Here is a 22,365-nt window from a genome sequence, read left to right on the forward strand (position 1 = left end):
TAACCAAGAAAAGTATGATGGTTATTTGGAAGAGTTTTCTTTTGTTGATTAGTTTGGACAATCCAAGACCATAATGGCTTGGATCCCTCGTTTTAACTAATTTGATTGTAAGTGCAAGAGTAGTAGGTTTGTACTGTCAATAGAATGCAGGTTGATAGTGGATACTTCTCGCCCAGGTTTGATAAAGTATGTTTGTTTTTTAATTTATTGGTTAATTGTGATATGAGTTCAAATTGTTAATATATAATGTGTTGTGGGAAATGGGTTGATACGAAGCAATTTGGGCATCATGTTGTTTTAAATAGGATGATCTAGTATTTGAAATGCTTATTCCTCCCCTTTGGTCCAAATTAATTGGGACGAGAAATTCTAAGTAACCGTTTTTCTTATAAAAAAAATAATTAAAAAAGTCCATTGAAAATGTCTTTTAGTTTATTATATACTTATAAAGTTACAAAAACAATATAAGAAAAAGAAAAAAAAAATACAAAAAACATTGTATTAAGTATGATAGAAATGATATAAACTTTCGTGATTACAACTAGGTCAACACACATAAGGTACCGTAGTAGAAAGGCTTAGGCTCTATGTTCGATGTGTCGGTAGGCTCAACTCTTAAGAATGAACAGACGGTTTGGTCTGTTAAATATTTGGAAATTAATGAACACGCTTTTAGTGGGAAACATTTTAGGGTCCTGTTAGCTTAAAAAAACCTGTGTAAGGTATGGAATGAAAGTTTAGCTCATACTTAAGCCTCGTGTCACTTGATCACAAATTTATAAAAACCTACTTATCGTATATGTAATATATATATAGGGGATGTTATCCTAAAAATAAGTAGTTTCCTAGGAAGACTAAGAATAAATCATAGCCATTGGATCATGTTAATCAATGGTTGAGATTTAAAATTACCAATAACCGACATAGTTTCCTAGAATTACTCTTTTATCATTATAACCGACGTAGTTTCCTAGAATTGTTCTTTCACCATAATTTGTAATGCGAAGTGTCAAAAATTTGTTGGTTCTTACCATTCCTAGGAAACTCCATTCTTATTTGAACCCTTTTCTATATATATATATATATATATATATATATATTTATATATATATTGGGTTTGGATCAAATATAAATTAAATTAACTTGTTAACAGTGAGAATCAAGTAGTGTAATTATATATAACATAGAGTAATTTTAGTATATTGTAATTACAACATAGTGTAATTACACTACGATATAACTTCATAATTACACTACTTGTATATATAATTACACTACCTGGTTCCCACAATTGGCACGTTAATTTAATTTGCATGTTAACTTTCCCCTATATATGTGTATAATATATATATATATATATATAGGGTAGGGTTATCGTAAAAAATAATAGTTTTGTAAGAAACATAAGAATAAATCTAAGCCCTTGGATCTAGGATCTAGTGTTTGAGATTGGTAGTTTTTAAAAACCGTATAGTTTCCTATACACCTGGTATAGTGTCCGATTTAGGTGGTTTAATTTATTTTAAAGTCTTCTTACACTTCTCACAAAACAATTGTTATTATTTGAACCCTTTTCAATTTGCATGTTAACTTTCCCCTATATATGTGTAATATATATATATATATATATATATATATATATATATATATATATATATATATATATGGTGATGTTATACTAAAAAGGCCATTGTCTCTAAAAAGAATAAAATGGAATGTCAACCCTTAGATTTAGAAATTAATGGCTAAGATTGAAAGTTAAAAAAAACCATGATGTGTTTTATTCTTAATCAAGTTTTTTAGTCATTGGCGTGATGGTCTATTTATCGAAAGTTATATTTGGTAACAATTCAAAGCAAGATTTTAAGCCAACTAATTGTTTTAAAAATTGTTTTTAATCTAGATTTGAAGAAACACTGATCCGATTTCCTATACGGGTGCTGGATCTAATGAGTCAACCGGGGTAGGATACAACAACAACCAACACGATATGAGCACAACTTCCCAAAGTCCAGTGACCGGAACCTGCAAAACAGACATCGTGAGCTCGTTACGGGAAGGACAAGAAGGGGTCTTCCCGTAACCACCCTCCGTCGTGAGAATAAGTACAGTTCTGATGCAGAGAAAATACTAAAGTATTGAGAGTAGATAGTGGAGAGTGAATATATATACCTCATGTAGGTTGAGAGGGTATTTATAGCCGAAGGATGTGGGAATGTGATTGGGCCAGCTGTCCCATTCTAGAAGATCTCCCGTAACCGTCTGAACGTGTGTCCTTACGTGATAGGTTGAGCTATGCGTCCCATATGCAGGGGTATAACAACCTGGACACGCGTCACCTTATGATAGGACGAGTTGATCCCTGGCCATGTGCACGGTTATAACAACCTGGCCAGCTGTCCTCTATTCATTGGTTAACGGGTCACGTATTCTTCACGTAACAATCGTGGTTATTCTTCTAGAAGGTAAATAGTTATTTACAGGTGTCCTGTTTGCTTTGCCTTTCAGTCACCTTGGCGGATAGATGTGCATCCTGCGGGTGACATCTGAGGGTGCCTGGATGCTTCCGCGTGTAATGTGAGGATGTTCTTCCATTACAAAGTTGTGCGGGTGATCCATATGTCCCGCGGGTGGCATATGAAGAGCTTCTCTCCGACCCACAGGTGATACTTAAGGGTATTTGAGTCTTTTTGGTACCCTACCTCTATAAGTCCCCCAGTCCAGTGTTTCTTCCGCGTGAAGTTTTTATGCGGGTGAAATTTTGGACTTAAGACATATTTGGGGGTTTTTGAATTTTTGGAATTTGGTAGAAATATCTTTTGTTGGTGGTATGGATAACCGTGAAAATGGAAAAGTTGACCACTTGCAGGCGCGTGAACAGATGATGGGACGTTTATGCCGGCTGTCACTGTACCCGACTGTACACCTTTTTCTCTTTTTCGAATTTCCCGCGTGACGTGGTGTATGCTGAGTGGGCGATGATTTTCTCTCTCCACTGTTCATATCCCATCACATTAATTGCGATGGGTATAAATAGTGAAGATTAACTTCTTTACGAAGTTTTATTACCTTTGATTCTCTTGATTCTTTGTTTTCTTTCATCACGTTAACCGATCCTTCAATTTGCTTTACGATTGCTCGTTGTTTTCCATTTATAATTGAATTGATGGATAGTAGTGCAGGATCTTCAGCACCGAGTATTGACACTATAGAGATTAAATGGGATATTACCGAATACGAGGCGTTGCTTCATATTTATGGTATCCTACCAGAATGGGGACCAGAATTCCCCGGTGCCGGATCTGTCGCGAGTATGCATCCTGCCGGCAAGATAGCGGTGTACTCCAATTACTTTATCTATGTGAACCTTCGGTTTCCTATAACCAAGTTTCTTACGAAGGTTTTAAGTGCTTATGGGATCCATTTATCCCAATTTCATCCTCTTGCGCTTATGGAAATTCGACATTTCGAATTTTTGTGTACGGCGAAAGGGATGTTGCCTCGGATTGACCGTTTTCCAGCGTTCTATCGGATGGCAATCTTGGCGGACGGTTTAAGTGCTACCCTATAGAGGGCAGGACTATTGGCATTGTGCCTGAGGGAGGTTTGACAAACTGGCGCCACGAATTCTTTTGGATCTAAAAGGACGTTGTTCCGGTCGCCATGGTCCGTCGTGTGGCTGATGAGACGCTTTTCGGAAGTTGTTACAGCTTCTTACAAGAAGCAAGAATGGTTTCGCACCATGGTTTCGGAACCATCTCCCATGCGAGTTTTGCCTGAGCAAGCTCTGGTATGGGCGGGTATGAGCCGCCTGTGGCCATACCCAGAATTAGAGCCTGTTTTCATGGGCGTAAACGGACGTAAGTTATTTTTCTCTTTTGCTTACTTTGTGAAGCATTTCAACTGACTTCTTATCTTTTATTCAGGTGAAGGGCCTATGCTGAATGCCCTTTTTGAGAATAGGGGTTGCGTGGGGAAACGCATCCGTGATGTGAAAGAGACTCCTGTCTTGGAGCGGACACGAAACCAATTCCTCTTCCCAACGAAAGTATGCGCTGAACCGACAATCTCAGAAGATATCTTCTTGACATGTGCGTATCTTCTTAATCCTTTTCCGCTCAACACTCTTATTTCTAATGGGGTGATCGTCATTCTTTCTTCGATTGATGAATCGATATCCCAAGAAGAAGAGGACTCTGATGACGCTTCTGAAATCTCGTCAGTCTCGTATCTATTGGCAGATTTGGAGCGAAAGAGGAATCTTCAAACTGCCCGGGCGAGTGATGCGGGTGTTGGCCATCCCTATATTGAGGAAGGTCCAGCAACAAAGAAGCAGCAGACATAACGCCCGAGGAAGAAAAGAGTTAGCCTTTCTGCTCGCATGAAGGGGATGGCTGGTAAGTCGATGTTTCAACTATGCCTTTCCCTTTAATGTTTTCTTTAATACTCAAATTCAACTTTGTTGTGTGTAGATTCAACTGACGTTGTTGGTGGGAGTATTTTCAAGAAATCGGCAACTCCACCAGCGGGAGATGATAAACTACCATCCCCAACGTCTGAAAGCGAGAAGTACCATCTCCACCACTAGAGAAGGAAGATAAACCATCAACTAATCCGTCCAAGGAGAATCAAGAGGGCCCGCTCCCTCCGCCAGAAGTCAAGGCTCCCTTGGCCTACCTATTTGAGACTGGAAATGCTTCCAGCTCAGCAGGAAAAGATCCTGCTATAGATGAGGAGGCGTCCAAGACGCAGGAAACTCAACTGCCGACTCCTTCAAGATTTTTGGAAACTCCCTCCCCTTCTCCAACAAATGTTGAAGGTGTGGTGCGTCCCCAAAAATCACACTTCGACTATTATGGGGAAGCCAATCCTGGGGAGGATAACAAGATGTTTATCCTGAACTGGTACATCGTGAAAGGATCTCATTTTACTAATCTGGACACTTGTGTGACATTTGTCAACCAGTGTGTCCCGACAGCGGAGCTAATCCACCAGCGTGGTCGTCCTCGCCAAGGTCTTTATCATGACTATTCCTTGTCCCTCCAACACCATGGCTTGCGGGCAGGAAATCTTACGCGAATGGAGGTCGATGGGAGAGAGGTGGGGAGAGATGATTCAATCCTCTGAGGAGGCGAATAAGGAAGCTCGCGAGCAACGCCAAGCTGCCAATACTGCCAAGTGGAAGCAGTCTGATGCCAAAATCGCTCTCAGAAACGAGAAGGATAGGCATACTGCTGCTGCCTGCCAATGGGAAGAGGCTTGAAAGAAGCAAAACGTCATTTTTCAAGCTGCCCGAGCTGAAACTCAAAAGAAGAAGGATGACTTGGCTAAGGCACTTGATGCCAACTCGACATTAGAAGAACAAGTGGCCCGCCAAGGCGTCCTTATCCAAGAGCTCGAGGCGGAATCAAAGGTGCAAAAGGAGCGGGCGGAGCTTAATGAAAAGATGGCTGATGACATGCAAGCCGCCTACGATTCTCTTTTTCAAGCTCAAGATGAAGCGGAAGCTCATGTGCTGAAATACTTAAATGAAAATCAAAAAATAGCTGCCGGGTATAATGATCTTCAAGAGAGGGTGGAGCGGGCGGAGGAGGAACGACGCTGGCTGTTAGGAGAAGGTCTCAACGCGGTATGTTGTCCCACTCTTCCGCTATTACCCATATTTTTTGTGTTTTAACAATTGTTAATGATCTGGTGTTCCTCTATAGGTCATCAAGCATATCAAGGAGGGAATAGAATTAACAGACAGCTTGGCTCTCTTGCTTGCTGCTTCTTCTAACTCCGGCCGCGTTTTGGGCTTTAACGAAGGAATGGGTTACGCCCAAGCCGGTTATCCTCTTGAAGAACACCCGCTGCTTGGACGGAATGTTGCCCAAGAGTATGATGGGCGCCTCAATAAGTATGATAACTTATCATATCCTTGGAGAACATGGGAGAAGGAATGGAAGATAGTCCGCCTACATCTCCTGAGGATACGTCCCCTCTAGACCCTTAGACTAGATGTAGACTTGTAATATCTTTTCATACTTTGTAATTATTTTTCGGTCATGAATGAAAAAAAATCCTTTTGTCTTCTTGTGAGTTTTGTATTGCTCTGCTTTAGGATAATATCCTGTGAGATATTTTAAATTTCGCAAGTGGGAGGAAAATGATGACGTGGTGGAAAGAGAAATGTTGCAGGACAGTTGATGAGATGTTTCTGACGTCTATTCCACAGTCATTTGTGCTTTTTCGTCTTTCCTGCCTGACGTGTCATCATTTAATTGGATTGTATTTTCTCTCTCCATTGGCATCCCATCCATCGCATTAACTGCGATGTATATAAATAGATCAAACCCACTTCCATTCATTCACATAATTTAATCCTTCTTCCTTCTCTCCAACTCCAGATCTGAAACTTCCATCTGCTTTCGCCATTTAATCATTCATTGATCAAAAATGGGTAAAGAGAAGAAAGGTTATGCGTTGATAGACAACATCGTTCTTCATTGGAAAGAAAGGGATTATCAAGACATCGTCAATGTCTATGGCCTAGCGCCTAATTGGGAACCCTAATATCCGAAGAGGGGTTCCATCGCCACCAATCCTCCGGAGAATAAGATGGTTGTATACGCAGATCACTTCACTACGGGAAACTTCTAGTTGCCTGTAACGAGGTTTATCCAGGCCGTTTTAACAGCCTATGGGATTCACCTGTCATAGATCCATCCCTTTGGGATGTTGAGGATTCGACACTTCGAATTCTGTTGTCAAGCTCGTGATATGGAGCCTACTCTTGGCCGATTCGCCGTGTTTTATAAGATTACCACCCGTGGGGGGTGGTATAGTGTAACGATTCCGGCGAAATCAGGTATACCCTAACCGGTATATACTATTTATGTGTTATACAATAATGAATATGTGAATTATAATGCGTTTATACGAGTATGTATGATTCATAGTACGAATTATACTCGATTATACAGTTAATCGCATTGGAAATACGATTAACCGATTAACGGTTATGGAAGCCCGAACGAATCGGGGATACATTATAGACGAGATATATAATATTTAGTGATGTTTATGAAGTATTAAAGCTTCGGGATAAGTGAATTAAAGCACAGAAAAAGAATTTCGATTTAATGGTACGTCGGTACGTTAAACGAAAACTTTAATACCAAACCGAGCAAGAGACGATCGATCAAGCCGAAAAAGATGCACAATTATTAATAATATGATGTTTTAAGTTAATGAAAGTCATGGTTTAAGTTTTTGAAGTTTTTAAGTCGGTTTTATATAAATTTCATTGTTAAGCCGAAAAACGACCGTTTTAGCCTCGTTTTAAGCCGAATTAAACATTTAACCTTAAAACGAACTGAACCAGATTATCCAAAATATTATCCGGATTACGAGAATCTGAATATGTGGCTTAAAATGGAGATGTGGGTCCCACCCCACCCTTCAAATGGTCCGATCGGACCACCACTCCCCAAACCTCACTTCATTTTTTTTTCACAAACACATTCATCAATCTTTCAACTCTCTCTCCACCTATGAACTAAAAACCGGGTTTTGAAGCAAGAAAAACAAGGTAATGATCGTGTTATGTACGTGTTTATCTTCGTTTCTTGAGTGTTCTTGCAAGAAAATGAGGTTTCCAAGTGAAAAAGGGTGAAAACCCGAGATGGAACTGATTCTTGCATGATCAAGTGATGTATACGGGTTATACAAGGGATCTTGGTCCAAGAAAGGAGTTAAACGAACCAAAAACGAATTTTTACGGTTAAATCTTTGTTTTTCAGTCATAACCGAAACCATGAAAGAAATGGCTTGATTGTGGGTGTAACTTGCTTGGTGTGGTGTTATTGTGCTTGTAGGTGTTGTATCTAGTTGATAGCAAGGGCTAGAAAGCGAGATCCTTGCGATTTGAAGCTAGAAACGCAAGGTAGTTCGGTTTTTGTATAATGTTGTGATTCGGACAGATTGTGATGTATTTAGAGTTGGGTCAGGAAATTTTACAGAGGTGTTAGATACATGAAAATATGAGTTCTGTGAAATTTTGGTAATTTTTGGACAAAGGATGAATATTTGGTGAATTTAATGCTCGGTTTTGGCCAAAAATGGTGAAAAATAGTTAAATATCATGAAAAATTCTGGAAAATTCCAGATAAGCTTTTTATAACATTTAAAAGTCACACACAAAATTTGAGGTCAGTTGGAGAAGTCTAAGTAGGCTTTTCAGTTAAACGAGTTCTAGGGTTTTCTAGCTCGGTTTTAGTGAAAATGGCCTGTAAAATGAGATTTTGGTTCTGGAAAAATTACAGGGGACTATGGGGATGGCAGGGGTCATCCAGGAAAAATTTGGGATTTTTCTAAGATCGTTTGGTATTTATGACATATTTAGTGTTTAAATGGTGTTTAAAAATAGGTAAATAAATTTTAAATATAAAAATTAATTCTGGAAATATTTTTATAAAAATCCCCACTGTCAAAAAGTGATTTGTGCAAAATTTCAAGATCCGAGATTAAACGGATAATTATTTGTGCTAAAAAGAAGATAAAAACAAACTTTTAAAGCTTAAAACGCGTAAACCGGTAAAGTTCGCATAAGCGAGCTGACTGGTGTATAAAAACCCTAAAAATGGACTATTTTCATATAACTAAGCTAAACAAGTAAAAATAAATCATCCGAAAATAATTTGGATGATTTGAGTAATTTTTACCCGATTTAACAGTTTCCGGTACGCCAAAGACGGAAACGGGCCCCGCGGCCAATCGGGGCGTCTGAAACGAGCTCTAAGTTCACAACTTTACTTAAATTATCAATCAACAACTATTTTCGGGTCGTGTGTGACCAAACTCATTTTTGAAACGTAAAAACGGATAACCGTGCTAGGCACGCAAAACGGAAAAACGACTAGTAGTAATTTTGACTAGTGAACTCTAAACGATATCACAATCTGAGTCCTGAGAAGTGTTTCTGGGTTAACATTGCCCCCGGAACAGGTACAGTACTGGGTTAACAGTGTCCCCAGATGTACCGGTTAACACGATTAAAATTATATAAATAGTGAATGTATAGTAACGAATTTAGGGATCGTATTACAGATCCGGATTAATAGCTCACGTACTGTGTTACTGCTTGCGATAAGGTGAGTTTCACGAGCCCCTGTTTCTGAATTGTTTTTAAATATTTTCCCGGGGCGGAAAGCATGTTGTTATCAAAATGTTTAAGTACATATTGAACGCATGGATTTGCGTGGGTTTATATATGTTTTATTGTACGGGAATCGTACGGAAATGTACTAAGATGGTAATTGTCTGAGTTGCTAACATTCTAAGGCCCCGGAACACGAGTGATTAACTGAAAGCCGGTAGAGTGTGGATAGTACTATTGGTCTGACAAACCCAACTGGTCCGGCATGGATTTGCTGATGTTTCCCAGCCAGTTGCACATGTCTATTTTGTTGTTGATATATATTTTGCTATGTAATGTTAGACATAGCGGTTTGGTGCAGGTCCGTGGGCGGGGGATATGCCACGGGGGTTGTGCGTGATAGTTAGAGGTTTCACTTGTGGGCTCAGCATAATTACATCGCTAATATATTATTATGATAATGATTTATCACTGTTTACTTAAATTAGTGAAACTCACCAACTATTCGTAGTTGACCCGTTTTCTTTCCATGTTTTCTAGGTACTCCCAAACTGGAATAAGTGCTACCTGCTTGATGATGCGTGTTTTGTGGAAGCTTAGTGATCATTTTGTATTAATTATGTTAATGTAACGTTGGTAAAACTTATGTGCTATCGCCTAGACGGTAACTAAACTCAGAACAATGTAATATGATGTAAATTAATGTAGTGGTGTTTTCTTTATAAGCAATGCTGTTGATATCAGATGTGTCTGTTGCATCCCGTTTACGTTTCCGCTGCGGTTACGGGGTGTTACATATAGTTGGTCTACCATAGGGAAGGGTACCATCGGTACTGAGTGGTACGGGAGTCTCAATGAATGGAAACCAAGTTCTTCTGGGTTCGGGAAGACATCATTCCATTCGAGATGACGTATCAAAAAGCCGAAGAAGGTTACCTGTGGTTCATGCAACTACAGAAGTGAACCTCTCGTGGTTCAAAACTTTAACCCAAATGGCCACTCCCATGCGTGCAATACATGAGGGAGCGTTGGTGGCCGCTAAGATGAGTCGTTTATGGCTGTTTCCAGATCTGGAGCCCTATTATGAGAAGCCCAATAAAAGTAAGTTTATCTTTGCTTTTTTAGGGTTCCACCTAAATTCTGAATGTTCTTTTTATATATGCAGGTGAGGGCTCCATATTTAGCACGCTTCTAGACCATGAGGAAGGTCTAATGGTGCGTCGTCCTATAGATTCAAAGGACGCGCTCATTCTTGAGCGTACCCGCAGCAATTTTTTGTTCCCCGCCACGCTACGCTCGGAACCCGTGGTTTCTGAGGCGATGTTTGCCAAAGGCGGGGAGTTTGCTGAGAAAGGTGAGGGAATTTTGAAACCCCGACCCATTAATGCTGCTACTTCTAGCGGGTTGATAGTACTTCTTTCGTCTAGCGAGGAGTCATCATCCCGTGAAGAAAGGCTATCAGTTGATGCTACTAACACTTTGAAAGTGGCGGGTGATGAAGTTGTTTGAATCGAAAGCGGAACCATAACCCAACCACTAGCAAAGTGGCGGGTGATGAAGTTGTTGACGCCACTCCCGAGGATGAACATCGAGCTGTCGACGATGTCATCGTTGAAGGTGTACATCAAACCACTGATGCGGGTGCTTCTAAGGCGTCTGGAAAGCAAAAGGTATCATCCACCAAGGCTGTCGTTGCCTAGAATCCGAAGATGAAGAAGCTAGCAGCTTGTCTTCAACATCTTGCACCCACCGATGATTCTTTAGGTGACTTCAATAATTTTTAAGCATTAATAGTTGCTTTTTATTTTTGAAGTATGTTACTGATATAAACATGTTGCTTTGCAAAATTCCTGAAGAAATATTCTGAGGACCTGTCAAGTCCAAGGAAGTCGACGCTATATGCTACAACGCCTACGTCTCCACCGACAGGTGTGCAGGAGCCAGTTGTTATCGCAGATACCCCTCCTTCTAGGGGTAAGAAAGATGGGAACCTTAAAGACCCCATCATTTCTTCGCCCTTCCAAATTTTCTATCATTTTAGGGATCAAGGAGGGGTTAGCGCCTACGGTTGTGGCTTGCAAGCATCCTCGTCACAGCATGGGAAAGACTCGTCGATGCACCATCCTCATTGGTCCTTACTCCAAGATTCAACTTTTCTGATGCGGATGTTTGCATGTTATATCTGTAGGGGGGTCTTCCTCATGCGGAGAGGGAATGTCAGCGCGCGCGTGTGCGCCAAGAGTTATTGAACTCCTACTCTTATAGCCTAGCCAACACTGTCTCTACTACTCAAGAATTATGTCGAGACTGGCTGGGCATGAATGAAGAGTGGGAGGATTTGGAAATTAGGGCAACCCAGGCGGAGAAGGAGGCCAAAGACAACCGCCTGGCTGCTGATAATGCCGAACGATAGTTGGCGGATGCCAAGACAGCACTGGAGGCGGAGAAAGCTCGCCGGTCTGTTGCCGAGGAAGCCAAAATTGCTTTCCAGCAACAACTGGATGAGCGTGATGAGCTTATTAAGACTTTGAAGGATGAGTCAGGCGCCAAAGATGAACGCCTTGCCACTCTTGCTGCTAAGAACAAGGAGCAAGACATGGACTGTGCCGAGCACAAGATGGAACTTATCCGACCCAAGGCGGATAAAAAATGGTTGTTGGCGTAAGGAGTTCCCAACGTAACTCTCACTTTCCTTAAAATTCTTTGTAGATAACAGTTTTGCCTAAAAAGCTTGCTTATGTCTTTTATGTTAACATGTCATTGCCCACGTCCGGGAGAGCGATGAGCTTGGAAAATGTCTCGCCACACTTCTGATCGCGTCTTCTTTCAAATTTGCTGAAGAAAACCGACTTCTCGAGGAATACGTTTTGCACGGCCAGGACACTTCCAAAATTCTTGATGAGAAGACGAAGATTTTTGACAATTTGAAGTTCTCAATTGAAGATCAAATCGTCGAGCTTGCGGATCAAGAAGATGGAGTGGAACAGTTGAAGGAGCTCCTTGCGATTGAGGATAATGATCAAGAAGAAGACAAAGATGCTGTATGATAATTGTAGTCTTGTATTTTTGCATAAGTCTGTCTTCTTTGTAATTGACGTCTTTTTGTAATCCCGTTTGTACATTTATAAGAAGTTTATTTCATCCGGTACAATTTGTCTTATTCTCATAATATAAGTGTTGTAGGATCTTCTTATTTGTCAATAAAGGATTACATCATTTTTTCTGTTTGGACGTATGAATTTCATCTGGTACGCGTTCTAGAATATGTCTATTGCATAAGAACAGAATATGGAATTAACAGACTTTCATAAACAAGGCATAAGTCGAACGAAATTACAAGAAATGACCTTACATGTCCTTCACTAGTCTATTAGGCGCGCATGCCAAAAATAAAAAGTAAAAAACATGTCTTGTTAAATGTGGCATTTCTTTAGCTGTGCCACATTCTAAGTTCTAGGGACCTCAGTCCCTTCCAATTTTTCTAACTTGTAAGCACCCTTGGATAAAACTTGTTTAACCTTGTAGGGGCCTTCCCAGGTTGGGGCCAATTTGCCTGGGGGCTCTTGGTCGGAAGCTTCGTTATTATGGAAGACAAAGTCTCCCGCATCAAACATGCATTTTTTGACCCGCGCGTCATAATATTTCTGCAATTGGCGTTTATAGCTATGCTAGCGGATCGATGCCAATTCCCTCCTTTCTTCAAAGAGGTTGAGGTTCATCCGTAACTCGTTGTCGTTATCATCTATCAATAGAGTTCATGCGGATGGAACCCCGATTTCAGCCGGAATCATGGCCTCGGTGCCATAGGTTAAGTTGAACGACGTTTCAGAATTACTTGAATTCTTCTGAGTACGGAAGGCCCATAGTACATGGGGCAATTCGTCGACCCAGCCGGTGCGTTTAGTGCCTAACCTAGCTTTTATCCCTTCTTTGATTGTCCGGTTGGTTTGTTCAACCTGACCATTCGCTTGCGGATGAGCCACAAATGTGAATATATGAGAAACTTGAAGTTCCTTCAACCATTCTTGTAGCCCGCTATCCGCAAATTGAGTACCGTTGTCACTTACAAGTTCCAGCCGAAGACCAAACAGACATATTATGAATTCCCAAAGGAATTTCTTGACACTTGATGCAGTATGGATGCGACTGGTTGGGCTTCCACCCACTTAGTGAAGTAATCAATGGCCACGATTAGAAATTAGACACGTCCCGGGGCTTCTAGAAAAGGTCCCATGATGTCAATAGCCCATTTTTGGAACGACCAAGCGAAAGTGACTGGATTGAGTTCGTTCTTTGGTCGTATTGTGTTGGGAGCATAACGCTGACAAGAATCGCATTTCTTGATTTCCTGCACAGCGTCCAGATGCATTTCCGGCCAGTAGTATCCGACATTCATAAGTTTTACTACGACCATTCTTGGGCCTGCGTGAAGACCACAAATGCCTTCATGAACTTCTTTGATTAAGTAGTTCACGTCTTCGGCATCCACGCATCTAAGTAGTGGTCCGAGGAAGGAACGTCGATACCAAACACCATCGGTCATCTGATAGTTAAAGGCCTTGTGTTTTATCTTCCGAGCCACGACCTTCTCTTCTGGCAAAACTCCTAACGACAAGTAAGCCATGATTGGTGTCATCCAGGAGTCTACGCCAGTTTGGATTACCAAAACTTGATTTTTCGGGACGGACGGGCGATCCAAAACTTCAACGCGAATGTCCTTAGCAAAGTGCTCAAAATTTTTTGAAGCCAACTTGCTAAGGGCATCTGCTGATTTGTTCTCGCATCTCTTTATGTGAATTACTTTACATGAAGAGAATTGGAGGATTAAATCTTTCGCCTGTGACACGTATGAAGCCATTACGTCGTTCTTTTCTTTATAAGTACCATTGATCTGTCCCACGATTAACATCGAATCCACCCGAGCTTCAAGGTGTTTTACCCCAAGCTTCTTAGCTATCCTTAGGCCTGCCAAAAAGGCTTCATACTCTGCCTCGTGGTTAGTACTCTTGAAGTCTAACTTGATGGCGTAAGTAAACTCATGGCCCTCGGGAATGACTAGCCTGAGGCCTGCGCCAGATCCCTCGTTGCTGGATGCTTCGTCCGTGAACAATGACCAGACATGTCCTTGTTCCGGAGGTACTTGCGGCTGTTGTTCAACTAAGCATTCTTTTTCTTTATGCTGCAGAACATTTGTGACAAAGTCAGCCAGCACTTGCCCTTTAATTGTTGGTCTGGGTTTGTATTAAATCGCGTGTTCACCCAATTCGATGGCCCATTTTACCAATCGCCCAGAAAATTCTTGTTTGCTTAGCACATTCTTGAGTTTGTATCCTGTCAGCACGTTAATGGGATGACCTTGGAAATTCCCACAGAGTCGCCTGGCAGCATAGACTAACGCCAGAACCAGTTTTTCAAGCATTGAGTACCTAGTTTTGGGTCAGTCAACGTCCTACTGACTAATAGATTGGTGTTTGGACGTTCTTTCTATCTGTCAGTAGTACGACCCCAATGGCGATGTCAGTTGCTGATAAATACAGTGTCAGAGGTTCACCCGCGTGTGGTGCTATTAGGGTAGGTAACTCCATTAAGCACTGTTTGATCTCCAGGAATGCTTGTTCAGCTTCCGCGGTCCACTTGAAATGTGCCTTCTTGAGGTAATTTCTCATTTTTGAAAAGAACGGGTAAGACTTCCTTAAGGGACGAAGGGGAAGGCATGCGGGCTACTGACTGGACTTTATCCGGGTTGGCCTTAAAACCCACACTTGTAACGATCACTCCTAGGAATTTTCCTTCCTCCATCCCGAAGAAACACTTGGCTTGATTCAATTTCATGTTGATGCTTCTCAGAGTCTCAAATGTTTCTTCGATGTCTCTCAACATCTGATCTTCTTCAATGCTTTTGATCACGAGATCATCCATGTAAACTTCCATGTTCCGACCAATTTGTTTCTTAAATGCCTCATCCATCAACCATTAATATGTTGCCCTCGCGTTTTTTAGACCAAATGGCATCATCTTATAGCAGAATGTGCCTTGGTCTGTTCGAAACGCTGTCTTGTCTTCATCACCCGCCGCCATGCAGATTTAATGATAGCCTTTGTAAGCATCTACGAAACATTTGAATTTGAATGGGGCTACAGCATCAACTTTGAGATCGAGTTCTGGCAATGGATAGCAGTCCTTGGTACACGCCTTGTTCATATCCTTGAAATCTATGCACATCCACCAAGTCCCGTTACTTTTGGGAACAATGACTGGATTCGGGACCCAAGTTTGGTATTGGATTGGGCGGATGATTCCATCATGTAAGAGGTCTTAAACTTGCTCGTTCATTGCTTTTGTTTGTTCCGGACCCATCTTACGCTTCTTCTGCACTATCGGTCATGTCCGCGGGCTACCACGCGAAGATGTCAACATTTTTTGTCAGCAACTGCTTTAAAAATGTCCTCACTATCTCAGAGATAGCAAGTCCAGTTGTTACAGTTCGATCCGGGAACTTCTTGTTTAATACCCATTTCTCGGGTTCAGTCCCCCGATATAGCTTCGGAACATTGCTGGGTTTTGAACTTTCAGTCACGAAGCAATGGCGATTTGACATGAATGATAGCCACACCAGTGCGAGTTGGAACTCCCACTGCACCGTGCACTGTAGAAGGATGGGCATTAAAGTCACCGATCACTTCTCGACCCAGGATAATGTCGTGCTTTGATGTTGCTGGTAAAACAAAAAACTCAACCTCTTCGGATCTTGAGTGAATTCCGTCACTTAGAGTGACTGGAAAGGATATCACCCCTCACGGGTGCATCACCTCGCCTCCAAATCTAGATACAGGAGCATGAATGGGTTTCAATCTCTCCTTATCTTCCTCATCTAACTGGTCAAAGCATTGCTTGTACGTTATATCCGACGTGCTACCAGTGTCAAAGAAAACGTACTGTAAGCGATAATGGCCAAAATGAGCAGTGATAATCAAAGGATTCTTGTTGCAAGGACCTCCTTTTATTCATGGAAAAATCACATGCTCATTCTTCCATCCTTCCTCATAGCACTTTCTTCTGTTTCCTCCAACTTTGTATCCGCCTTGAATCATATGAACATTTAGGTCATTGACTTGATTTTTGGGCGGGCCCTGGTTATCTCTTGCGGGAGCTTTACCAGTCCCTAGTTTTGCACCCTTGACCAAATCCAAGTTTGTAAGGCCCCGTTCCCGGCAGCCCTACTTTAACATTAGATTTACTCATAAACATAGTTCTACAATCAGAGATACTTAAAACTTTTCGCGGAATATAAAACATCAATCATTCGTTACATAACATTATATCTTTTCTTTGATACCATAACACAAATCATTATATTTAAAACATCTTTTCTTCTATCTTCAGATGCCAGCCGTTCAATCCATGTCATGTGCCATCCTCATGCTAACTCTATAATCAGCACACATGCGTGCATACTAAAAGTCAGCTACGCTGAGTGAATCCTAGTTAATCAAGCAACTTATCATACAACCACTACATGCATCATATACGTATCCGAAGACACGTAGTCCACTATCTAACCTGCTCGCCTTACCACTTAACATCTTATTTACCCCTACCACTTTGCCACTTTGCCACTTTAATAACGTATAACGTTATGCCACTTTAATAACGAAGTCACGTATAGGCTTACCCTACCACGTACTACCGTCATGCCACTAACACTCTTACTAGACTCTTGCCACTTCTAACACACTCTACCTCTACTTGTCTACAACACACTTCATAACATTACATCATTTACATAATAACCAAGTTACATCATAACATTTACACACACTAATAATCACTTGACAATCACTATCCTTGGCGATACGTGCAATATCCGAAGATCGTTCACGCACCGACAAGCATTATATAATAGCTACCTCGTATAACAGCTATAGCATACACTTACCACTTAAGGTAAGTATATTCACACTAAACATCAAGTATGCATACAGCCTTGAAAACATAACAAGGAAAACGGGGCCAGAAACTCAACTAAACTCTGCTTCTTTCTCCAATAGTTAATCCCTTCTTCAACTGAGCTCGGCTGACAGTATAAGTTACACGTATCAATACTCATCTGATCTAATCTAACGACCTAGTGTTAGATTACTTCTACTTAGCATTTTAATGGTTTCCCCTTTATTTTAACTTTTTTATATTTTAACTCTTTTGTCCTTACAGTGCTAACCATCACGTATGTACACATATATATCTACATATACAAGTCGCCATGTATCCGGGTCTCAATATAAGCGAACTTAGATATATGCGAACTTAGATATAAGCGAACTTAGATTTAAGCGAACTTAGATATAAGGGAACTTAATGTAGGCGAACTTATCCATAGGCGAACTTAACATGCAGCAGCGAACTTATATGTGGCCAACTTGAAGCAAGCGAACCTAAGGAGCGAAGTTAACAGCAGCAGCTACGGGTTCTTTCTCAACCCCATAATCATCTTCGTTTTAACGTTTAACCCCTTGATATGATATTAACCAAACCCGTGAATATTCCCATGATCGATATCGGGTAAAACTCGGCCCGGAAAAGCATAAAGTTTGGACCTTTAAGCTAAAAACATGCAATACTAAATCTAAGGTTTATTTTAAGCGAGCCGTACATAGCCATGAGTTCGTTAAGTCCATTTTAAATCTTCAAGTTTGCAACTTTACGATTTGTCTAGACCCGATCTATCATCCTACCAATTTTCATGTAAATCCGTTCATGAAAAGTAAACTTTTTTAACAAAAACGTACCTTTGAGGTTTTTGTTTGAAATCACTCGAGATGCTCAAAACCATATCAAACGAACTCCGATTTGAGTGATTCAAGTGGCCACGGAACCGTCTCATCCCGATATACAAAGCCATCTGCTCACCTTCACCGGAAACCGCCGCTACAGTCGCCGGAATAGTGAAACAGTGGCCGGAAATACTCATTTTGAGCTGCTACGGTTTTGCTGATAAAACTCGTACTTCCCGACCCCTGATCGAAGATCTAATCGGTGAGAATCTTCATTTATATACCGTTAACACTCAGTTAAAATTTGATACCGATCCGACGGCTAGATCTCCAGGAATCATTGTGTTTTTGTGGGTGGTTTTCTCAAAAACGGGAAATTGGGTTAAGTGTGTGTTTTGATGGTGGAAGCTATGGTGTGGAGATGTATGAAAATGGAAAGGATTAGGGTTTTAAGGGGTATTTATACTTCCTTAAGCTCGTAGACCTTAGACCCTTATTTCCTTTTTGGTCCATAATTAACTCCATCTAATTAGCCTACTTATCCTTCTATCCTTATTATTTTATTAATTCTCTACTAACTCAAGTAAAATTTTCCATCGTAAATAAATAGTATATTAAATATTATTCATAGAAATTTCAGGATGATACAAGTCTTCCCTCCTTAAAGAGGTTTCGGGGATTATTCCTTGTAAATGGAACACTTCTTATATTCACGAACTTTATTGAATCGTCTTTGCTTTCTGGGTCATCCTTTTTACTCCCGACTAGTAGTCACCGGGCGGTGTTCATGTGTTTTAGCTATTAAGGTAGCTTATCCATGAGGCCCTCGATGTACCAATTCTCGTCTTGTCCTTCCAGGGGATTCCTTTGATGCTTTGGTAACAATTTGGCAACTCTCTTAGCATATCTGACTACAGGCTCCAAGCGTGATCCTTCTTCATTACTCCCTACAGTTTGAGTCCTACTACTTTCGTATATCGCTCTGCCACACATTCTTCAAAAGGGTGCCTGGTTGACACGTGTCGTACCACAGCGTCCAGTACGTCCTCCTCGTGCTCGTCTCTTTTGTAGCAGTCATCTATCTTATCTCTAAGGAAACACGAACGTTATCTCTCTAGGAATTATTTAGCACATGATTCGTAAGGTAAGTAGTTAATGACGTTGATCAAGTGTAATTAACTATTTGCATTACTCCTCAGGTTCTACATACTTCCCTTTGTGATTTCACTTGTGCTAGTTTCTACTTTTAAACAATTAATCAATCAAACAGTCAAGAAATCCTATCCCTAACCTGCATATATCCTTCCTTTAACAATTAAGCAAACATCCTTATACATTATTTAACATACTTTACTGTTACTGAGCTTGCTTGAGTGACACATGGCTATCTTGAACTGGCATCTTATTTCTTTTCTCACTTAAATTCCATTCTCTGTTTGAGTCTAAGCATGTAGGATGTTTAAATCTCTCGAACTTTGCTCTGATACCAACTTGTAAGGCACCGTTCCCGGCAGCCTACTTTAACTTTGGATTTACTCATAAACACAGTTCTTACAATCAGAGTTACTTAAAACTTTTCGCGGAATATAAAACATCAATCATTCGTTACATAACATTATATATTTTCTTTGATACCATAACACAAATCATTATATTTAAAACATCTTTTCTTCTATCTTCAGATGCCAGCCGTTCAATCCATGCCATGTGCCATCCTCATGCTAACTCTATAATCAGCACACCTGCGTGCATACTAAAAGTCAGCTACGCTGAGTGAGTCCTAGTTAATCAAGCAACTTATCATACAACCACTACATGCATCATATACGTATCTGAAGACACGTAGTCCACTATCTAACCTGCTCGCCTTACCACTTAACCTCTTATTTACCCCTACCACTTTGCCACTTTGCCACTTTAATAACGTATAACGTTATGCCACTTTGCCACTTTAATAACGAAGTCACGTATAGGCTTACCCTACCACGTATTACCGTCATGCCACTAATACTCTTACTAGACTCTTGCCACTTCTAACACACTCTACCTTTACTTGTCTACAACACACTTCATAACATTACATCATTTACATAATAACCAAGTAACATCATAACATTTACACACACTAAGAACCACTTGAAAATCACTATCCTTGGCGATACGTGCAATATTCGAAGATCGTTCACGCACCGACAAGCATTATATAATAGCTACCTCATATAACATCTATAGCATACCTTACCAATTAAGGTAAGTGTATTCACACTTCACATCGAGTATGCACACAATCCCGAAAACATAACAAGGAAAATGGGGCTAGAAACTCACCTGAACTCTGCTTCTTTCTCCAATAGTTAATCCCTTCTTCAACTGAGCTCGGCTGACTGTATAAGTTACACGTATCAATACAAATTTGATCTAATTTAACGACCTAGTGTTAGATTACTTCTACTTAGTATTTTAATGGTTTCCCCTTTATTTTAACTTTATTGTATTTTATCTCTTTTGTCCTTACAGTGCTAACCATCACGTATGTACACATATATGTCTACATATACAAGTCGCCATGTATCCGGGTCTCAATATAAGTGAACTTAGATATAAGCGAACTTAGATATTAGCGAACTTAGATTTAAGCAAACTTAGATATAAGCGAACTTAGATATAAGCGAACTTAGATATAAGCGAACTTAGATTTAAGCGAACTTAGATATAAGCGAACTTAATGTAGGCAAACTTATCCGTAGGCGAACTTAACATGCAGCATCAAACTAATATGTGGCCAACTTGAAGCAAGCGAACTTAAGCAGCGAAGTTAACAACAGCAGCTACGGGTTCTTTCTCAACCCCCATAATCATCTTCGTTTTAACGTTTAACCCCTTGATATGATATTAACCAACCCCGTGAACATTCCCATGATCGATATCGGGTAAAACTTGGCCCGGAAAAGCATAAAGTTTGGACCTTTAAGCTAAAAACATTCAATACTAGATCTACGGTTTATTTTAAGCGAGCCGTACATAGCCATGAGTTCGTTAAGTCCATTTTAAATCTTCAAGTTTGCAACTTTACGATTTTTCTAGACCCGATCTATCATCCTACTAATTTTCATGTAAATCCGTTCATGAAAAGTAAACCTTTTTAACAAAAACGTACTTTTGAGGTTTTTGTTTGAAATCACTCGATATGCTCAAAACCATATCAAACGAACTCTGATTTTAGTGATTCAAGCGGCCACGGAACCGTCTTGCCCAGATCTACAAACCCATCAGCTCACCTTTGCCGGAAACCGCCGCTACAGTCGCCGGAATAGTGAAACAGTGGCCGGAAATCCTCATTTTGAGCTGCTACGGTTTTTCTAATAAAAATAACACTTCCCGACCCCTGATCGAAGATCTAATCGGTGGGAATCTTCATTTATATACCGTTAACACTCAGTTAAAATTTGAGACCGATCCGACGGCTATATATCCGGGAATTGTCGTGTCTTTGTGGGTGGTTTTCTCAAAAACGGGAATTGGGTTAAGTGTGTGTTTTGATGGTGGAGGCTATGGTGTGGAGATGTATGAAAATGGAAAGGATTAGGGTTTTTAGGGGTATTTATACTCCCTTAAGCCCATAGACGTTAGGCCCCTATTTCCTTTTTGATCCATAATTAACTCCATCTAATTAGCCTACTTATCCTTCCATCCTTATTATTTTATTAATTCTCTACTAACTCAAGTAAAATTTTCCATCGTAAATAAATAATATATTAAATATTATTCTTAGAAATTTCGGGATGTTACAAAGTTTCCTTGATTTCACAGCCGCCTCGATTTCATTTTTCAAAGTTGTACGCTCGTTCGTATTATGACCGATGTCGTCATGAAACAAACAGTGTTTCTTGGCATCAAGGAATGATCTCCTTTTGAGTGGCGGTGGTTTCCTGAAATTAACGTTCTCCGTAGTGAGGATTTCAGCAGGGGTCTTTAAAAGTGGAGTCCAATTGTTGGAGTTTCAAGTTGAGTGACCCGCTTTGTTTTTATTGCCAATCAGAGATCTGGCATCGAATGATTAAGACGCTTCCGCGAACGGTTGGAGTCTAGACCAAATGGTCCCTTTTCGCCTATTTATTCAGCCACGGGTTCTGGAATTTGACTTTTAAGTTTTGTTTCGGATTGCTGGTTGCCAAAGTCTCCTGAGTCCTTGCAAACAATTTCGCTGCGGCCATAATGTCATTCTAAGACGTGGGCATACTATCCCTTCCAGTCAGCGTCCAAATCAATTCATCATTTTTCACATTTTTGAGGAAAGCTCTCCGCAACCTATCTTCACTCACTCCGCCGATATTAAGACTTTCGTTGTTAAAACGTGTAATGAAGTCTTCAATATACTCATTATTCCGCCTAACAACGTCTAATATTTCGGACGAATCACGAGTTTGTTTTTTCTGCTGACTAAAGTGCTGTGAG

At 40.5% G+C, this 22,365-nt stretch overlaps 1 protein-coding gene across 1 annotated transcript; it reads right to left on the reverse strand.

Moving 5' to 3' along the window:
• Positions 1 to 13,337: 13,337 nt before the first annotated feature.
• Positions 13,338 to 14,558, reverse strand: LOC143614895 (uncharacterized). The gene is made up of 2 exons (XM_077088197.1): positions 14,421 to 14,558; positions 13,338 to 14,318 (listed from the first exon to the last, which is right to left on the reverse strand). The coding sequence occupies exons 1-2, from the start codon at positions 14,556 to 14,558 to the stop codon at positions 13,338 to 13,340; spliced, it is 1,119 nt and encodes a 372-aa protein (XP_076944312.1).
• Between the last annotated feature and the right edge of the window lie 7,807 nt (positions 14,559 to 22,365).

The sequence above is a fragment of the Bidens hawaiensis genome, unplaced genomic scaffold, assembly GCF_021521415.1.
Source record: "Bidens hawaiensis isolate Kalapana, Puna unplaced genomic scaffold, B.hawaiensis_p1.1 tig00041238_1, whole genome shotgun sequence".
Classification (NCBI taxonomy): domain Eukaryota; kingdom Viridiplantae; phylum Streptophyta; class Magnoliopsida; order Asterales; family Asteraceae; genus Bidens; species Bidens hawaiensis.